General features: G+C 32.5%; 1 protein-coding gene across 5 annotated transcripts; it reads left to right on the plus strand.

Annotated features, from left to right (window-relative positions):
* The first annotated feature begins 1700 nt into the window (after positions 1 to 1700).
* Positions 1701 to 20089, plus strand: LOC142230055 (uncharacterized). 5 transcript variants are annotated; one of them, XM_075300681.1, is made up of 18 exons: positions 1701 to 1947; positions 2719 to 2760; positions 6827 to 6874; positions 6999 to 7049; positions 11705 to 11755; positions 11828 to 11878; positions 12989 to 13030; positions 13088 to 13135; positions 13197 to 13244; positions 16415 to 16456; positions 16512 to 16559; positions 16616 to 16663; positions 18136 to 18213; positions 18279 to 18311; positions 18388 to 18636; positions 19254 to 19457; positions 19531 to 19734; positions 19788 to 20089. In XM_075300681.1, exons 1-18 carry the CDS (start codon positions 1798 to 1800, stop codon positions 19986 to 19988), a joined length of 1638 nt encoding a protein of 545 aa, XP_075156796.1. In that variant the 5' UTR covers positions 1701 to 1797; the 3' UTR covers positions 19989 to 20089. The 5 variants fall into 5 exon arrangements, with proteins under 5 accessions (XP_075156796.1, XP_075156800.1, XP_075156797.1 ...); XM_075300685.1 differs by lacking the exon at positions 18388 to 18636 and having other exon boundaries at positions 18279 to 18338; XM_075300682.1 differs by lacking the exon at positions 16616 to 16663.
* Positions 20090 to 20227: the final 138 nt, after the last annotated feature.

Here is a 20227-nt window from a genome sequence, read left to right on the forward strand (position 1 = left end):
GGTGGTACACAATTTTAGTAAAAAAAAATATGGGAAACATTTAAATCTGAAGCAATTTTAAGAAAACTTCGCAAAAGTTTATTTATGATTTATAGCTCGATATATATGTATTAGAAGTTTAGGAAAATTAGAGTCATTTTTACAACTTTTCGACTAAGCAGTGGCGATTTAACAAGGAAAATGTTGGTATTTTGACCATTTTTTTCGGGAGCTATTTTTTTTATGGGAGCTATATCTAAATCTGAACCGATTTCAATCAAATTTGGCACACATGACTATACTACCAATTGTACTTCTTGTGCGAAATTTCATGCTAATCGGGATAAAACTCTGGCTTCTGGGTCCATATAAGTGCATATCGGGCGAAAGATATATATGAGAGCTATATCTAAATCTGAATCGATTTAAACCAAATTTGACACGCATAACTACAATGCTAAATCTACTCCCTGTGCAAAATTTCAACCAAATTGGGCCAAAACTCTGGCTTTTAGGACCATATTAGTCCATATCGGGCGAAAGATATATATGGGAGCTATATCTAAATCTGAACCGATTTCAATCAAATTTTGTACACTTGACTATTAAATTTGCACAGAAAATACAATTAACCAATTTAGCAATGTGTAGTCAAAATCGGCTCAGATTTAGTCAAAGCCCCCATACATATCATTTGCCGATTTAGGTCAAAATGGTCAAAATACATTTTCCTTGTAAAATCGCCACTACTAAACCGAAAATTTATAGAAATGAATCAAATTATTCCCTAGCTATATATCAATTGACCGATAAACCATAAATGTACTTTTGCGATGTTACGTTAAAATGGAGTTACATTTAAATATTTTCAATATTTTTTGTTGACATTCTACTTAGAATAATCAAAACCGGTGGACCAGTTTGTTCTCTTACACCGACTTCGATTGTCGTTAAAATAACATTTTCGGGGACCGGTAAAACCGGTCTTTTCAAGGCCTCAAAACTCGGCTTTCGGTTTTTATATTTTCATTAGAAAATTGCCAATTTAAAGTCAAAATTAGTCAATTACATATCGGTATTTTAATAAACAGCAATTAAATCATTCAAAAAAAAAAAAGCACATTTGAATCAAAAAAATTGTCTCCAACTTTTAATAAACTATTGAATTAGTTCTTCGTTGTTATGCCAGTTATTTATTTCAAAAAACACCGTCCACCGCTTTTGGAAAAAAGTTCGGTTTTTTTTAACCGAGAAAACCCGACTTTCAAAAACCCGATTTTTTATCACTCTAATTTTAAAGTGATGCAGGGTATATTATAGTCGGCCCTGCCCGACTTTAGGCTTTCCTTACTTGCTTTAATTATTTTAGATAAGTTCAATGCTATCTATCATGCTAATGTTATCGTTATGACCGTTATCACCGATTAAACATCATCAATACTCCAGGTAGACAGACTACGTTCCTTTCGACTCAGGAAACCATAAAATCCACCACTTACTTTAATCAAGAAAATATCTTATGTGAATCCCCCGATCGCAGTATTCCACCATTGTTTCATCTAGGACACATACTTTTTTGAATGAGTAAACCACAGAAGATGCATTGTAGGAAATGTGCGTAAGATGTGGGTGATGATTGTTGCAATGAGTAAGACCCTATCTTTAAATATAGCCATAAATAATTACTTCTCGAGCCGCTATAAAATAAATCAATTGAACGAATGTTAACCATTAAGTACGGAATACGACAAGAGTTTATATCGTTCAGTAATATTATCGTCTGAAATCATTATTTATCTATCGCAAAACAAGCACGGTATGAAGCTTACAGTGATTTTATTGATCTTCTGCTTGGTACTTGCTGTATCAGCAAGAGGAGCAGGTGGCCGAAGTGGCGGTCGTAGTTTTGGTGGTGGCCGGAGTATAGGTGGAAGTCGAGTTGGAAGCAAATCTCTTGGCTCCTCCAGGGTAAGCAGATCAATGCTAAACGTAGTAAAGAAACAAAGTTGTCGCGATCATAGACCTTATAATACATATATGATCCACTATTCCCTTTAAAAAATGTGTCAGTTCCAAAATTTAATTTTCTGACATTTCGTTTTGATTTTTTCGTAAAGAGTCGGTCCCAAACATTAATTTTCGCGCATTTGCTTTTGTGTTGTTCGTACAGAGCAATGCTGCTCAAAATTAAATTTCGTATTTTCGCGGTTTTGGTCACAATTTTTTGTTCAAATATAAACTTTTAATATATTAATTTATTTATAAATCCTCTGTTGCATCATAAACGTTCTAATTTTGTGTAAAATTGGCAAACTATAAGAATGAAAACGAAAGAGATTGTAAGCGTGCTCTTATTTTTCTCGTTTATTCTTAATTTTCGGAACTGTCAAACATAGTTTGACACACATGGCTCATCTATGTATTATAAGGTCTATGGTCGCGATCATATGCGAAGAGCAAAAAATTGCGACTGCAGCTTTTTTTTTGCCGACAATGGTTAGGTTAGGTTATCGCTCAGTAATTCATAAAAATACTATTTTCGCTATAAAAAAAAAAATACAAAATAAAATGAATGGTAACAAAAAACAGTCATGCAGTGGTCTCAAATTCTATATAATTCAACAACATTCGACAATACAATACAATTCTAAAGTATTTGCTTAACCTAAGCCTATGTGTAGTTTTCCTACATTTTTAATACATTTTTAAAACCAAAATATTTTCTTTTTATTATTTCAGACATCCCTTCGATCGCAATCAATTTCCCGAGCTGTTCCAAGGGTAAGTTTAATTGCCCCATTTCGGAACATACGCGTTTTTTATAAAAAGTTTTCCAATAACCCGAGTAAAAATTGAGAGATCTAATTTGATATAATTAAATATAAGTAGATCCGAAAAATGGTAAGATCCAATCATACACTCAAAAAAAGTGAACTCTCTATTTCACTAAAGCCAATTTAACTTTAGTTTAGTTCATGGAATTATTATGTTTGGAGAAAGTTTCCTTTACTCTAATAATTTTTTGTGTACGTTAGGTAAATTAACTAAAACCGAAGAAAAAAATATACTCAAATGAAGCATAAAGATTAACTTAAATTGTGTTTTCCACAAAATAGTTCAGAATTTCTTTAAATTTGTAAATTTTACCAAAAATGCGTCCATCATGAACTTCGTATGTCATTAAAGACATTCTTGCAATTTTGAACTCCAAGTTTTTCCTTCAAACAACAAAATTTTCTTTAACAAGTGAAAAAACTTAGTTATGTCTAATAAATTTTCTTGAATTTGTCGAAAAATATATACTTATTTTTATGACATCGGCGTGATGCCAACGTTTGTAATACTGTTTTCTACAAATATTCAATATTCTACAAATATTCAAAATTTTCTGAAATTAACCGAAAATTTTCTTCCTTGTTGATTCACTGTTTTTTCAGTGTATATATATTTATATCTAATTCTATCTCATCATATGTGGGAATATCTTTTTATATCTAAAGGGGCCAATTTTTTATGTTTAGAGAAAGTTTCCTTTACTCTAATAATTTTTTGTTTACGTTAGTTAAATTAACTAAAACCGAGGAAAAAACTATACTCAAATGAAGCATAGAGATTAACTAAGTTCGTGTCTTCCACAAAATAGTTCAGAATTTCTTTAAATTTGTAAATTTTACCAAAAAGGCGTCCATCATGGACTTTGTATGTCACTAAAGACATTCTTGCAATTTTGAACTCCAAGTTTTTCCTTCAAACTACAAAATTTTCTTTAACAAGTGAAAAAACTTAGTTATGTCTAATAAATTTTCTTGAATTTGTCGAAAAATATTTACTTATTTTTATGATATCGGCGTGATGCCAACGTTTGTAATACTGTTTAATTAAAATTTTCTACAAATATTCAAAATTTTCTAAAATTAACCGAAAGTTTTCTTCCTGGTGGGTTCACTGTTTTTTCAGTGTAGGATGGGGGTATATTAACTTTGTCATTCCGTTTGTAACACATCGAAATATTGCTCTAAGACCCCATAAAGTATATATATTCTGGGTCGTGGTGAAATTCTGAGTCGATCTCACCATGTCCGTCCGTCCGTCTGTTGAAATCACGCTAACTTCCGAACGAAACAAGCTATCGACTTGAAACTTGGCACAAGTAGTTGCTATCGATGTAGGTCGGATGGTATTGAAAATGGGCCATATCGGCCCATTTTACGTATAGCCCCCATATAAAGGGACTCTCACATTTGGCTTGTGGAGCCTCTAACAGAAGCATATTTCATCCGATCCGGATGAAATTTGGTATATGGTGTTGGTATATAGTCTCTAACAACCATGCAAAAAATGGTCCACATCGGTCCATAATTATATATAGCCCCCATATAAAGCGATCCCCAGATTTGGCTTGCGGAGCCTAAAAGAGAAGCAAATTTCATCCGATCCGGCTGAAATTTGGTACATGGTGTTGGTATATGGTCTCTAATAACCATGCAAAAATTGGTCCACATCGGTCCATAATTATATATAGCCCCCATATAAACCGATCCCCAGATTTGGCTTGCGGAGCCTCAAAGAGAAGAAAATTTCATCCAATTCGGTTGTAATTTGGAACATGGTGTTAGTATATGATTGTTAACAACCGTGCCAGAATTGGTCCATATCGGTCCATAATTATATATATCCCCATATAAAACGAGGAGAAAAATACATCCGATCCGGTTCAAATTAGGAACGTGGTGTTAGTATATGGTCGCTAACAACCATACCAAAATTAGTCCAATCACACAAAAATTGGTCCTATCTGTTCATAATCATGGTTGCCACTAGAGCTTAAAATAATCTACCAAAATTTTATTTCTATAGAAAAATTTTTCAAAATTTTATTTCTGGAGAAAATTTTGTGAAAATTTTATTTCTATAGAAAATTTTATTTCTATAGAAAATTTTGTTAAAATTTTATTTCTGTAGAAAATTTTGTCAAAATTTTATGTCTAGTTTGTCAAACTGAATTATATACGTATTGGATCGATCCTTTTTAGTTTAATATATACCACGTATGGACTTACATACAATTTGGAAGATGGTGTTAGGAGGTTTTAAGATACCTTGCCATCGGCAAGCGTTACCGCAACTTAAGTAATTCGATTGTGGATGGCAGTGTTTAGAAGAAGTTTCTACGCAATCCATGATGGAGGGTACATAAGCTTCGGCCTGGCCGAACTTACGGCCGTATATATTTGTTATTTCATTATAAAGACGAATTAACACCGTTAATACTTAAAAGCAATATTACAGCGAAAAAATAGTGCCGTGATGCCAAAGGTTTCTTGTCCTTAAAATACGAACGCGAGTTTTTCTTAGTATAGAAGACGCATTTCTCTGATATAAATTTTTTCCTTGTCCAAACGACGATAAACCTTTCAATAAAACCATTTTTATTATGATTTTTTTTTTTGGACTACGGTCAACTTGGTCTTAATAATTCTAAACAATTCTTTCAAATTAATCAAATCGTCTTAAATTTTTTTGACTTTTTACATATTTACTACAAAGCTAAATGCGTCCAACAATGGAAGATGTATTTCAACACTTTATTTTAAAGACGTTTTTAGTTGAAACATAGTATAATTTCTACTTGATGTCGACTGTGCATTTGGAAATTTAAGTTGTCGTTAACATGTTTTTAAAGGAATGTGATAGCACAAGAAGTGAAAAACAGAAAAAATCAACAAAATGCAAATTTGCCTCCTACACTGAAAAAATATTAAGATTATGCAACATAAATTTAAGAACACGCAATTTGCATGATTTTAAGGACAGATTTCTCTAAAATAGACAAATTATAATTAAAAGAAAGTTCATCATCTTTTTTCTTTAAATTTAGAACATTTGTTAAAGTCGTGTTTATTTGAAGTAGGTCAAATACCACTTAAAGTAAAGAAAAACAATTGTAATTAACAGAAATAATATTTAAATTAACTGTGATATTAAATTAAATAAAAAAGCTTCGTAAAGGCTAATAATTATTTTTGGGATTTTATATATATATATATATATATATATATATATATATATATATATATATATATATATATATATATATATATATATATATATATATATATATATATATATATATATATATATATATATATATATATATATATATATATATATATATATATATATATATATATATATATATATATATATATATATATATATATATATATATATATATATATATATATATATATATATATATATATATATATATATATATATATATATATATATATATATATATATATATATATATATATATATACATATATATATATATATATATATATATATATATATATATATATATATATATATATATATATATATATATATATATATATATATATATATATATATATATATATATATTTACTCTGTTAAAAATCCATATACTTCATAGTAAAAAATGGTGTTCCTTTTTAATGTCAAATAAGCCAAAGATGCAATAATTATTAGCCTTTATGTTCACGCTACTAAATATTTTATACTCTGTTGTTGTTGCCTAAAATTTAACATTGTTTCATTAAGAAAATTAAAATGTTCATTTAAAAAATAAAAACGAAAAACAACTAAAAGATTACAAACATGTATTGAACTAACATGGTAAATACAACATTTGGTATGACGCAAGCCAATTTCCTATCTTCCTCAAATCTATAATCTTTCGTTGAAAGTTTCATTAGCCGACGAAGGTTTTTTTTTTTGTACATTGTCTTCATACAAACACTCTGGTAAATCTTCGAGTAATTAAGTATAAATTTTCGTTTTGTTTTTGTCTTATTTCCAGTCTCATCCCAAACCAGCAGTCTTTAAGCCTTCTTTTAAAGCTCCTAAGGTAAAATAGAATATTTACATATATATTTTATAATTTCAATAACTTCATATAGCATTTTATTTTTTCAATGACATTAAATCCTTAAATCACTACATTTCTAAATGAAACTTGTATTTTGTTTTAGCCTCAGCCGAGACCAGCTCCACCTAAACCAGTGATTAAGGCTCCTCCTAAAGTAAGTTATGAATTTTTTATAGCATTGTACCGCATCAGATAAATGTAATGTCCTTATGTATCTCTTGGTCTGAAGTTGGCAATACAGTGCGGTAACGTGAACACGGTTTTTCTTACACTAACTACTCCCTAATGTGAACAATCTTGAAATCTCAATAATACACCGAAAAAAAGTGAACTGTTTTATAGGAAGAATGAACTATCTCGCACGAAAATTGAACTAAATTTTACTCCACATTTTGGGAGTAAGCGTTATTAAAACGAGGAAATTGTAATGCCCCCTTGTACTTTTTAACTGCAGTTCACGAAATTACATCATCTCATAGAAGAAACAATTAACTAAAAGTAAAGAAGAAATCATGACCATTTTAGCCATACAGTAGTTCATTCTTACTATTTTTGGGAATCGTACGAAAATCTTCTTTTGCTTTAGTTCATATTGAACTTATGTGTACGGTCATTGAACTTTATACTCGCATTTAGTTCATAAAATTTTTGAGACGTACTTAAAAAAAGTAAAATTTCATCAAGGTGTGGAAAATTTCTATAAAAATAATAAAATTTAACTATAAGCAAATAATTGTTTCCAATAAAAATAAGTTAAATTTAGCGTTAATTTAACTACGGAAATTTTTTTCTGTGTATGAACAAATTTTTTTGTCATAAAGTGTTAGGCTGAAATACATGAAATTTGACGTTAAAGGCAGATTCACAATGCGAAATATAATTTCAAATAAACCTATGGATTTTTGCAACACTGATTTGTCATTATGATCGTCTACACGTTGCGATTGTTTTTATTTAAACGTGTTCAATTAGTCCTAATGCCCGATATATTTGAAGTGAACTCAAAAACTCTTTACTTGGATCCAAAAATTTTGATTTTGTATTGGTTCCAAGCCAAAATTGCTTCTTCTTTATTTTAATAAATAAATGTAAGTTAAAAAATCTAATTTATAACAGTTACCTCAAAGTAAAAATTTCCTTCTTATTAAAAAAAATATTAAACCAAATATGCAAAATGCCCAAGTTAAAGATTAGCTAATTTAATTTTAAAAATTACTTCTACAAATCAAAAGTGATTTTCATTACATTAAGAAAAATTTGCATTACTTCCAAGACAATGTTCTTTATTTTAAAGCTATAAGTGTAAATGGCATGTCCTAAAACGTAGGTTGCATATTAGATCAATATTTTTCAGTCGGTATTTTGGAATTTGCCAGGTGTTAGTAGGCGATATAAAGTCAGGCGATTTCAATTTTTTATTGTCAACAGAATTTTCCCTGCTCTGAAAAAAAAATATTGATATGATTATACAAATTTGTTAAAAATAAAGAAGTTTTGATTAAAAGAAGTTCATAATCTTTGCTTCAAAATAATTTTTCTTTGAATTTAGGATACGGAAATTTACGTCCCTCCGTTTCTGTCGTACTTCTTTGAAGTAAAGTAATTTTTTCCTTGCAGTAAAAGTATTATTGAGATATTGAGTCTTGGAATTATAAACAGAACAGCTTCAAATAAAAGTTTTTTTTTTAGGATTTTGCATCCTTGGTTTAAGTTTTTTTTGCGAAGTTATGAAAATATATTTTACATTAAAGTATCTCTTATAATTGGGATTATTAAACTGACGTTTATTTTTATACCCACCACCATAGGATGGGGGTATATTAACTTTGTCATTTCGTTTGTAACACATCGAAATATTGATCTAATACCCCATAAAGTATATATATTCTGGGTCGTGGTGAAATTCTGAGTCGATCTGAGCATGTCCGTCCGTCCGCCCGTCCGTCTGTTGAAATCACGCTAACTTCCGAACGAAACAAGCTATCGACTTGAAACTTGGCCTAGGTAGTTGTTATTGATGTAGGTCGGATGGTATTGCAAATGGGTCATATCGGACCACTTTTACGTATAGCCCCCATATAAACCGACCCCCAAATTTGGCTTACGGAGCCTCTAAGAGAAGTAAATTTCATCCGATCCGGCTGAAATTTGGTACATGGTGTTAGTATATGGTCTTTAACAACCATGCAAAAATTGGTCCACATTGGTCCATAATTATATATAGCCCCCATATAAACCGATCCCCCGATTTGGCTTGCGAGGCCTCTAAGAGAAGCAAATTTCATCCGATCCGGCTGAAATTTGGTACATGGTGTTAGTATATGGTCTTTAACAACCATGCAAAAATTGGTCCACATTGGTTCATAATTATATATAGCCCCCATATAAACCGATCCCCAGATTTGGCTTGCGGAGCCTCTAAGAGAAGCAACTTTCATCCGATCCGGATGAAAGTTGGTACGTGGTGTTAGTATATGGTCTTTAACAACCATGCAAAAATTGGTCCACATCGGTCCATAATTATATATAGCCCCCATACAAACCGATCCCAGATTTGACCTTCGGAGCCCCTTGGAAGACCAAAATTCATCTGATACAGTTGATATGTGGTATGTGGTGTTAATATATGGCCTCAAACACCCATGCAAAAATTGGTCGAAATCGGTCCATAATTATATATAGCCCCCATATAAACCGATCCCCAGATTTGACCTCCGGAGCCCCTTGGAAGAGCAAAATTCATTCGATTCGGTTGAAATTTGGTACGTGATGTGAGTATATGGTATCCAACAACCATACAGGAATTGGTTCATATCAGTCCATAATTATATATAAACCTCATATAAACCGATCCCCAGATTTGACCTCCGGTGCCTTTTGGAGAAGCAAAATTCATCCGATCTGGTTGACATTTTGTACGTGGTGGTACTATATGATATTTAACAACCATGCCAAAAGTGGTCCATATCAGTCCATAATCATATATAGCCCCCATATAAACCGATCCAGAGATTTGGTTTTGGAGCCTCTTGGAGGAGCAAATTTCATCCGAGTCAGTTGAAATTTGTTACATTGTGCTAGTATATGGCCGTTAACAAACATGCCTAACTATGTCCATATCGGTCTATAGTTATATATAGCTCTCAGATAAATCGATCCCCAATCACACAAACATTGGTCCATATCAAGTTCATACACGCAAAGAAAAAAAACGTTTGGAAAACGTGTACCGAAAACGTTTTTCTTTTGTTAGAGTTTTTTGAATTGCTTCGAAAAGTATATACTTTTATCACCAAAAAAAAATCGTTTGTTACAAAGTGTTAATTTTTTTAATAAAAAAAGTTACTTTTGAACCAACAACACAGTCCATTTCGTTTATTTCAAACACTGTTTTTTTCTGACTTTAGGTTTTTAATAAGACACATTTTACAGTTCAAAATTTAATATACTACAATGTAATGTTGAACATTTTTTCGGAATCTTCCTAACATATCTGGAATATATGTAAAAAAAAAAAAAAAAAAAACAAAAAAACTTTGGTCGAAGCAGGGATCGAACCCACGACCCTTGGCATGCAAGTCAGACGTAGCAACCACTGCTCCATGGTGCCCAACTAAATGTATTGTTCTGTGAAATAAACTTTGTTTAATCGGCTCGTGGGCGCCGCAAGCTATGCTATATAAATATAACTTATATGGATATTTATCTATTGATGACCATAACAGGTACATAACTCAGTGGTTAGTGTGTTGGCTTACAAAGTGCATGGTCCGCGGTTCGATTCTCCGTCCAGGCGAAAGGTAAAAAAATTTTAAAAATTTATAAAATCGTATAATTTCTTCTACATTGTTTGTATTACAGAAAAAGGTGCTAAGAACTAAAAAACTTCGTGGAAGTGAGAAAGATGTGAGGGAAAATGCAATTAGCCAGAAAAAACATTTTTGGAGTTAGTCTTTATGAAATTGTTTTTACATCCTGGAAAAGAATAAACGTTTTTCACAAAAAGTATATACTTTTCTTCCAAATACACTTCCTTTCAACGAAAAGCAAATGAGAAACGAACTTTCTTTGTCTAAAATTACGTTTGGGAGGAAAGAATTATTTTTTTGCGTGTAATTGTATATAGTCCCCATATAAGCGACCCCCATATTTCAATTCTGGCTCTCTAATTACCGCGCAAAAGCCCATATCGCTTCGTAATTATTTGTAGACTTACCTATATATACCTTTTTTATCTAATATATACCACGTATGGACTAACTCACAATTTAGAAAACGATGTTAAGAAGTTTTAAGATTACACAACCCAAGTAATTCGATTGTCGATGACAGTCTTTCGTAGAAGTTTCTACGCAATCCATGGTGGAGGGTACATAAGATTCGGCCTGGACGAACTTACGGCCATATATACTTGTTACCAAAATGGTTTTGTTTATATACCTTAAAAAGGTGAATGAAAATTCGATGAGTCACATCTGTATTCTAATTTTAATGTTGTAGTGCCTTATGTGTTTATTTGAAAGAAACAGCAACTTTGGCTCTCAATCAATGGCAAAATTCTTTAGGGAAGGATCCAAGTAAACTTTTCTTTGAGAGTGTCAATAGTACGCAGTACACAAACATAAGCAAAATCTCTATTTATGATTTTCGACAATCAACAAATTTTCCATATTCCATAAAATTATTCTGATTTAATGATTTTTTTATTCAAACGGTTGTAACTTATAACAATCATTTAAGGCCTCCTTTGGCTATATTATACCATAATTAAAATTAAAATCTTTTAATTTAAATTTCTTTCAATTCTAGCCACAACCAAAACCCGTACCACCAAAACCAGTGATCAAGGTTCAACCCAAGGTATGTTATAAGAATTGCCTTATGTGAAATAATTTTTATAGTGTAGCAAATATCGATCATTGTTTTTTTAAGCCACAACTTAAGCCTGCACCACCGAAACCTATAGTTAAGACTCCCGCTAAGGTAAGTCATAAAATTTAACTCATTTCTCAAGAGTTATAAGCATTCGTTGTCATAGTAGATAATTTAATAGCCTACATTAAAACACAGAGAACAAGATTGTGGTGATCATGTTGTACACCACGGTTGCCACAGTTGGTAGAATTTTACCAAAAATTATAGATTTTTTAATATTTGGTAGATTGGTAGTATTCTTCATGTTTTGGTAGATTTTGGAAAATATTCATCTTTAACTAAGATGTACTTCAAAAATTAAAAAAAAAAAAAAAACAAAAATATTCTTTAGAAATGTTGTCAAAATTTTGTTTCTATACAAAAATTTTCGACTCCTTAACTATGTATACATTAAAAGATTTTGTTTTTATAATTTTATTATTTTTTTTATATTTATTTTATTTTATTTTATTTTATTCAATCCTCAACCAAAACCTGCACCAGCAGTTAAGAATCCACCCAAGGTAAATTGCTCTCTAATTAATTATATTCTATTCAGTCCATTGTGATAACACAGCGGTGAACTTCTCTCTTATCACTGTCCAATTCTATGTTATGATCAATGACAAGGGACCTCCTTTTTATAGCCGAATCCGAACGGCGTAACACATTGCGGTGCAACCACTTAGAGAAGCTTTGAAACACTCAGAAATGTCACCAAAATTACTGAAAGAGGATAATCCACCGCTGACAAAATTTTTGGTATTTTGTCGAAACTGGGTTTGAACTCACGACCCTGTACATGCAAGATGGGCATGCTAACCATTGGACCACGGTGGCTCCCTAGTCCTAGCGATGGGCAATACTTCGTTTGATCATACTGTTAAATTTTTTTTTTTTTTTTTGAAAAAAATCTCAAACAATTTAAAAATCCCGCATTTTTAGTTTTCGCTCCCAAAAAAATTAAGTTAAATTGGCCTTGAAAAATTCGTTGATTTTTTTTCTGGGGTTTATAAAAAATCCTCTCACAAAGTCTTCATAAAAAGGGCCTAGAAATCTATGAACTATCTGCTATATATTTTTCTGCGTATATAAAAAGTCTACTTTAAATTAAGTGAAAAAATCAACAGCTAATATTTCCGCGTTCAATTTTTGTATTTTTGTTTCTTCTTATTCTAGCCCCAACCAAAACCTGCACCTGCAGTTAAGAATCCACCCAAGGTAAATTGATATCTAATTAATTCGAATATATTTTAATATAAATTATTTCCTACTTAGCCAATTATAAAACCCGCCCTACCGAAACCTGCAAAACCAGTCGTTAAGGTAAGCGTTTTATATTAAGTTTTCTGGTAAAGACCTAACAAACTCTTCCTTGTAATTTTAGCCTCCTCTTCCCGCTGTGAAACTTCCTGCTATAAAACCTGTTGCTAAGGTACGTTAACGTATGCTTTCTAGTGTAGAAACATAGCAGACACTGTTATTTTTACCCAATTAGGCTTGGCACCTTCTTTTGAAGCACGGCCCCAAATGATGCAACAAAGGGGTATCCAATCTAAGGTTAGGGATCGATTTTTATAAATCCCGGAATTCGGAATTTCAAAAAATTGAATCCCGGGATTTTTCGGGATCCCGAAATTCTAGTATTCTTTAAATATTTTGAGTAATAACAATCTACACCATTGACAATTTGTAGAACATTAAGCAAATTTGATTTAATTCAATTTTATTAACAAAACAAGTATATACAATAATAAGTTCGGCCAGGTCGAATCTTAAATACCCACCACCATGAATCAAATATAATAGTTTCCTTTAAAAACTCTTCGTCGATGCGGGTATCTTGATAATATATCTAGGATTTAAGGGGGTTTGATGACAGATATTCTCCCAAGCAGATCAATTCAACCAGTACACTTCCCGAAGATAAATTTAAAGATTCTACCTATGAAGACTAGATCAGATTCTGGATTTATAAGAACCAATTTTGTTTGAATTTTAGAGAAATCATAAACATATCGTGTAAATGATGAAAAAAGCCTTGATTTTAAATTTTAAATTCATAGATTTTTACCGCCATTATTTAAAATCTGGAAATTTTACTTTTAGTTTCAAGCAATTTTTATGATCAATGCTCCTGCTATACCCTCAAGAAGTGAAATCGGTCGATCGATCAATGTCTTACATAATGGACCGGTAGAAATAAATGCGATAAAAATTTTCGAGGGTCTAATATACCAGTATATTTACATTTTCAAGCAAAGTGGATAGAAACTACAGATTCTAGCAGCTTAAGAAATAGATCCGGGAGGTAGGGGGGCTATACCAAAACATGGACCCATACTCAAAATTTTCGACAAACCTCTTAATGTTCCTCAAATACCTCTAGAATTCCGATTTCAGACAAATTGGGTAAAAACTACGAAATCTAAAATCGGGCGATCAGTCTATAAGGGGGCTATACCAAAACATGGACCCATACTCAAAATTTTCGACAAACCTCTTAATGTTCCTCAAATACCTCTAGAATTCCGATTTCAGACAAATTGGGTAAAAACTACGAAATCTAAAATCGGGCGATCAGTCTATAAGAGGGCTATACCAAAACTTGGACCGATACGGACCATTTTCGACACACCTCTTTATGGTCCTAAAATACCTCTATATTTCTAATTTCTGGCAAATTGGATAACAACTACGGATTCTATAAGTCCAAAGAGTAAATTTGAGAGATCGGTCTATATGGGGGCTACAACGTAACATGGACCGATACACCCCATTTTCTGCACACCTATTTCTGGTCCTAAAATGCATCTCGATTTCCAATTTTAGGCAAATATAATAAAAATTAGGTTTCTAGGAGCTCAAGACCCCAAATCGGGGGATCGGTTTATATGGGAGATATATCAAAACTTGGACTCCCCATTTTCGACACATCTATTTGTGGTCTTAAAATACCTCTAGATTTTCAATTTCAAGCAAATCGGATAGAAAATACAGTATCTAGACGCCCAAGAAGTAAAATCGTGAAATCGGTCTATATGGGGGCTATACCAAAACATGGACCGATACATCCCATTTTCGGCACACCTATTTCTGGTAATAAAATACCTCTAGATTTCAAATTTCAGGCAAATCGGATAGTAAATATAGTTTCTAGAAGCCCAAGAAATAAAATCTGGATATCGGTTTATATGAGGGCTGTACGAAAACATGGACCGATACGAACCATTTTCCCAAAACACCTCCAGATTTCAAATTTCAGGCAAATCGGGTTGTAAATACAGTTTCTAGACGCCCAAGAAGTAAAATCGGGAGATTGGGCTATATGGGGACTATATCAAAACTTGGACCCATCTTCGAACTTGACCTGCCTGCAAACAAAACACAAATCTGTGCCAAATTTCAGGGCGATAGCGCCAATATATATGTTATATATATACTTTATATAGTCGGAAATCGATATTTCGATGTGTTACAAACGGAATGACAAACTTATTATACCCCCATCACCATTCTGTGGTGGAGGGTATAAAAACTATTTCATATTGCTTTCGTATTCAACAAAAGATGTTAAGGATTTTCTTTTATAATTCATCATAACCCCTGAAAGATATTCATCACAAGTAACTTAAATATATCAAGACATCCAAAGTTTCTTCAGATATACACGATCTTATCTTATTGCAGATGAAAAGCATCTCTCACAGTCGACAGGGTCGTTTATACTCAACGAAGTCACCAAATTATTATTAAAAATGCTAAAAGCCAGAAATTTAACAAATTTGTATTTTTTCGAGATTCCGAAAAATTCCGCGATTCAAAATAAAAAATCCCGGGATTCGGGATAAATCCATTCCCGACATTCCCGGGAGTTCGGAACGGGATTAATCCCGAATGACAGTCCTAATCCAATCCTATTATAGTTTTAAGCTCACTTTGACTATTAACCACAAGCGGTTAACTTCTCTTTTATCAATGAGTGCTAGCCGATTTTATGTTTAGTTCAATAACAAGGGACCTACATTTTAAATCCGTTTCACATTCCGGTGAAACTATTTAGAAAAGTTTTGAAACACTCATAAATATCACCAGTATTACGGAAAGGGGATAATCCACCGCTGAAAAAAAAAAACTTTTAAGTGGTGGGTCGGGATTGAATACATGACCTTTTGTATGCAAGGCAGGCATGCTAACCATTGCACCACGTTGGCTCTCACTGTTTATTCTGTACTGGTTTTAAATTTTCAGTTACTGTTAATTTTCGGAAGGTTTGGTATCTATTCCTCACAAGAATTTGGCCAGTTTGTTTTATTTTCTTGGAAAAAAATTCCAAAAATTTTAAAAACACCGCATTTTTAATTTACGCTCCCAAAAAAATTAAGTTAAATTGGCTTTAAAAATGTCTTTAATTTTTTTTTTTGGGGTTTGTATTTTTTTCAAAATATTCTCTCACAAAATCTTCTTAAAAAGTGCCTAGATCTATAAACTACCTGTTAAATCTTTTGCCACTTATGTGAAAAAAATAGTTTTAATTAATTGGAAAAATCATAAATTGATATTTTGTGCATTAAATTTTTTTATTTTTGTCTTTTCTTATTCTAGTCCCAACCAAAACCTGCACCAGCAGTTAAGAATCCACCCAAGGTAAATTTCACTATAATTAAATCGAATTTATATTAAAAAAAATATATCTTCTTAGCCTATTACAAAACCCGCCCCACCTAATCCTGCAAAACCAGCGGCTAAGGTAAGTGTTAAGGTCTCTGGATAAAAACCACAGAAAACTCTTCCTTGTAATTTTAGCCCCCAGGTCCCGCAGTGAAAGTTCCTGCCATTAAACCTGTTGTTAAGGTGCGTCAACTTAGGCAAACAAATATGGAGACTTACCACAGCAGACTCCGATTTTAACAAATTAGGTTAAAAAATTATTAGATCAGTATTTGGGCAACAAATAGTGCAAAAAAGGGGTAGCCAATCTTATTTTATTTTTAGGGCCACTCAGACTACACCCAGATAAGGAATATGATTACCTCAGACATGTTTCACGAGCAAAATAGTATTTGCGGACAGGGAACATGTGACATCCCAGCAAAAAAAATGGAACTTCTTCCAAAGGCACAACTTCCAGCATATGCACTCCCAATGATGTTCTTTATTTAAACTACCCAGGAAGTTATTTTAATTCAATTTTTTATAACTTGGTTTTTTCATATTTTTAATGGGTAATTTTAACTTTTTTTTGTTTCAAATAGGTTAAAAACAGAGTAAGAATTCATAAATTCGTACAAATTATTTAGATTTTGTCGAAAAAAAAATGCTAAATCCAATCTGAAAAAATTTTCAATTTTTTAAAATATTTGAGGTCAAATGTTTCAGACAAGCGTTAGAATCCATTAAAAATTGTAAACAATTATAAAAATTATTTATTCGACAAAATATAATAGAATTTTTTAATTTACATCCAAAACATTGAATTCGGATCACACCTAACATAAAGAAGTGATGCAAATTCAGTGCAACGGCTGTTGAAATGGGCGACTTCCGTCCTATGACAAGCCCATGTTAAATTCATCACTTCTGCGTCAATTTTGCACACGTAGCATATAGTGTGATACCACACGTGAACTTCTCTCTTATCAATATCATTTAGAGAAGTTTTGAAAAACTCAGTAATGACACCAGCATTACTGAGAAGGAAAAATCTATCGCTGAAAACCATTTTGGTGGTGGGTCGGGATTGAACCCAAGACCATCGGTCATGCTAACCATTGCACAACGTCGACTTCCAGTGCTGTTGCTGCCCTGATTTCAAATTTCCAGTTACTGTTAATTTTTGAAAAGTTTAGTCACTATTCTCCACTTGAGGCGCTATACCAGTGTTAGGAAAGTTTTTTATATTTCCTCTATTTATGGAAGACACTCATATAAGGGATTAACGTAACTATTCACATATTGTACAGAAATAATTTTTTGGAGTCCCAACCTCGGCAGCAGATATAACCCGGCACTTTCATACTCCTACCATTGGCCATACCAAAGCCATTTGGGATATCACTAGGCAAACGTGTCTCTTATCAATGAGTGCTACTCGATTCTATGTTTAGGTCAATGTTATATTGTCGACTGAGACTAGAACAGAACTCAAGCCCTTCTAAACATTCTACCACCATTTGTAGGTTTAAATTTAACCATACTCTGTAAATACAAAAAAACGTTCATTTGTGTTTAAGCTACTCATTCGATATCGATTAGTATAGCTCCAATTTGGGCACCGCAAAAAATGTTTTTGATAACAACTTTATTTAATGGAATTCCTATTTTAGACTCCTCCTAAGACCGACGCGAAAAGTGCACCTAAAACTGAAGTAAAGGTTCCAATAAAGACAAATAATCCACCAAAGGTAAATATCAAAGTTCACTTACTTGAAAATGTAGGGTGACATTTACTTTGTTTTATTATTTCCAGTCTCCTAATAAGCCATTGGTTACACCAGCGAAGGTAAATAATCCTAACGTACCACCAAAGGTAATTAAATGCTCAATGATTTATAAGAAATTTCTGCATAATCTTCTAGACATCGCCAAAGAATCCAGTACCAATAAAGACCGAACCTACAACTGGCTCTATTTCAGTTAATCAGAATTTTGCTTCGAATGGTGTGAAACAAGTTGGTATCGAGGCAAATAAGAAAGTCTGGGAAAGTGATAACAAGCGACACTCCATCGATGTCAATGCCCAAGCTACAAAGATTCAAAGCAAAGGCCAGGGAAATCCCAAAACTGATATTACTGTCGGAGGTCAATACAACTATAATACAGATAAGGTATTCCAAATTGGCATTGCAATTGAAAGATACACGCAAATATGGATGGGGAACATGGAACATTTTTGCCGCAAAAATGTTGTTTTCTCGCCAAACATAAAACGGTTTTCCTCGAAATCAGTGAAAATAACTTGATTGCGAAAAACATTTTCATGTTCACCTACCTTTAGCTCTAAAAGGTGATCGTATTCCTTCTCTGGATGTCGATAGCAAAAGATTCCCTGCCTTTTTTCAGAGAAGAGCATAAGCTCAGATAATAATACTCTACTCGTTTCGTCTCAGAGATGCTACTGGAAATGAAGATCATTTTAGTGACTCTTTGAGAAAGAGTCACTAAAATGTTAAACAAAATAACATGAGTCCAAAGCTTGAGGACATTCTGAACTTCAATTCCTTAAAATTGTTATTAACGAATTTCACACTTCTTTTACCGTATAGACCAGTATTTCAGCTTCGGCTCAGAGATGCTACTGGAATTGAAGAGCATTTTAGTGACTCTTTGAGAAAGAGTCACTAAAATGTAAAAAAAATACCTTGAGTCCAAAGCTTGAGGACATTCTGAACTTCAATTCCATAAAATTGTTATTAACGAATTTCACACTTCTTTTACCGTATAGACCAGTATTTCAGCATCGGCAAGTGGTAAACCTCGACAAGGAGCAGATTTAAATATTGATGCTAGACAAAATTTGTGGCAAAGTAAAAATGAAAGACATTCCATCGATGCAAACGCTGCAGCTTCCAAACATGTGGGTGGTCCACAGGGAACTACCAAAACCGATCTTACAATTGGAGGTCAATATAATTACAACAACGACAAGGTAGAGTTAAGATAGGAATAGTATTATTAATCTATTAGACTAAAATCTCTCTATATCCCTCTTTCGCCAAAAGACCCAAATCACTGCTTCAGCTAATGGCAAACCAAAACAGGGCGTGGACTTAAAACTAGGCGCAGAACACAAAATCTGGCAAAGTGAAAATCAACGTCATTCCATCACTGGCAATGCTGAAGTATCCAAACATATTGGTGGGCCCCTGGGTAATGAAAAGCCCCAAGTTAATTTTGGAGGACAATATAAATATGAAGGAGACAAGGTGAGAGAAGCTGGATAAATCTAAGTCCAATTCATAGTTGATTTTTTTTTTAGACCCAAATCACAGCTGGTGTAAATGGTTCACCCGGTCAAGGTGCTACTGCCAGTGTAGAGGCCCGTCATAATCTATATCAGAGTGCTGACAAACACACCAGGATTGATGCAACTGCTGGCATATCGAAACAAATAGGAGGTCCAAATGGCAATGCTAGACCCGATGCCCAGGTTGGCGTATCAGTGAATTACGATTTTTAAGAAATTTTGTACATTTTAAATGGGTTTACTTAAAAAATATTATTTTTAACTAATAATTATAATTTAGAGTCTACACGAATAAAAAATTATGCAACTCTTAAGATTTTATTTATATTTTAATGATTTGATACCAAGTATAAAATAACAATGTTGTCACCTAAGATTCTATTTATGATGTTATTAAAACAATTTTGTACAAATTACGAGAATATGGTCATCATGTAAAATTGTAGTTTTTT

This window comes from Haematobia irritans, chromosome 3 (genome assembly GCF_050003625.1).
Source record: "Haematobia irritans isolate KBUSLIRL chromosome 3, ASM5000362v1, whole genome shotgun sequence".
Lineage (NCBI taxonomy): Eukaryota > Metazoa > Arthropoda > Insecta > Diptera > Muscidae > Haematobia > Haematobia irritans.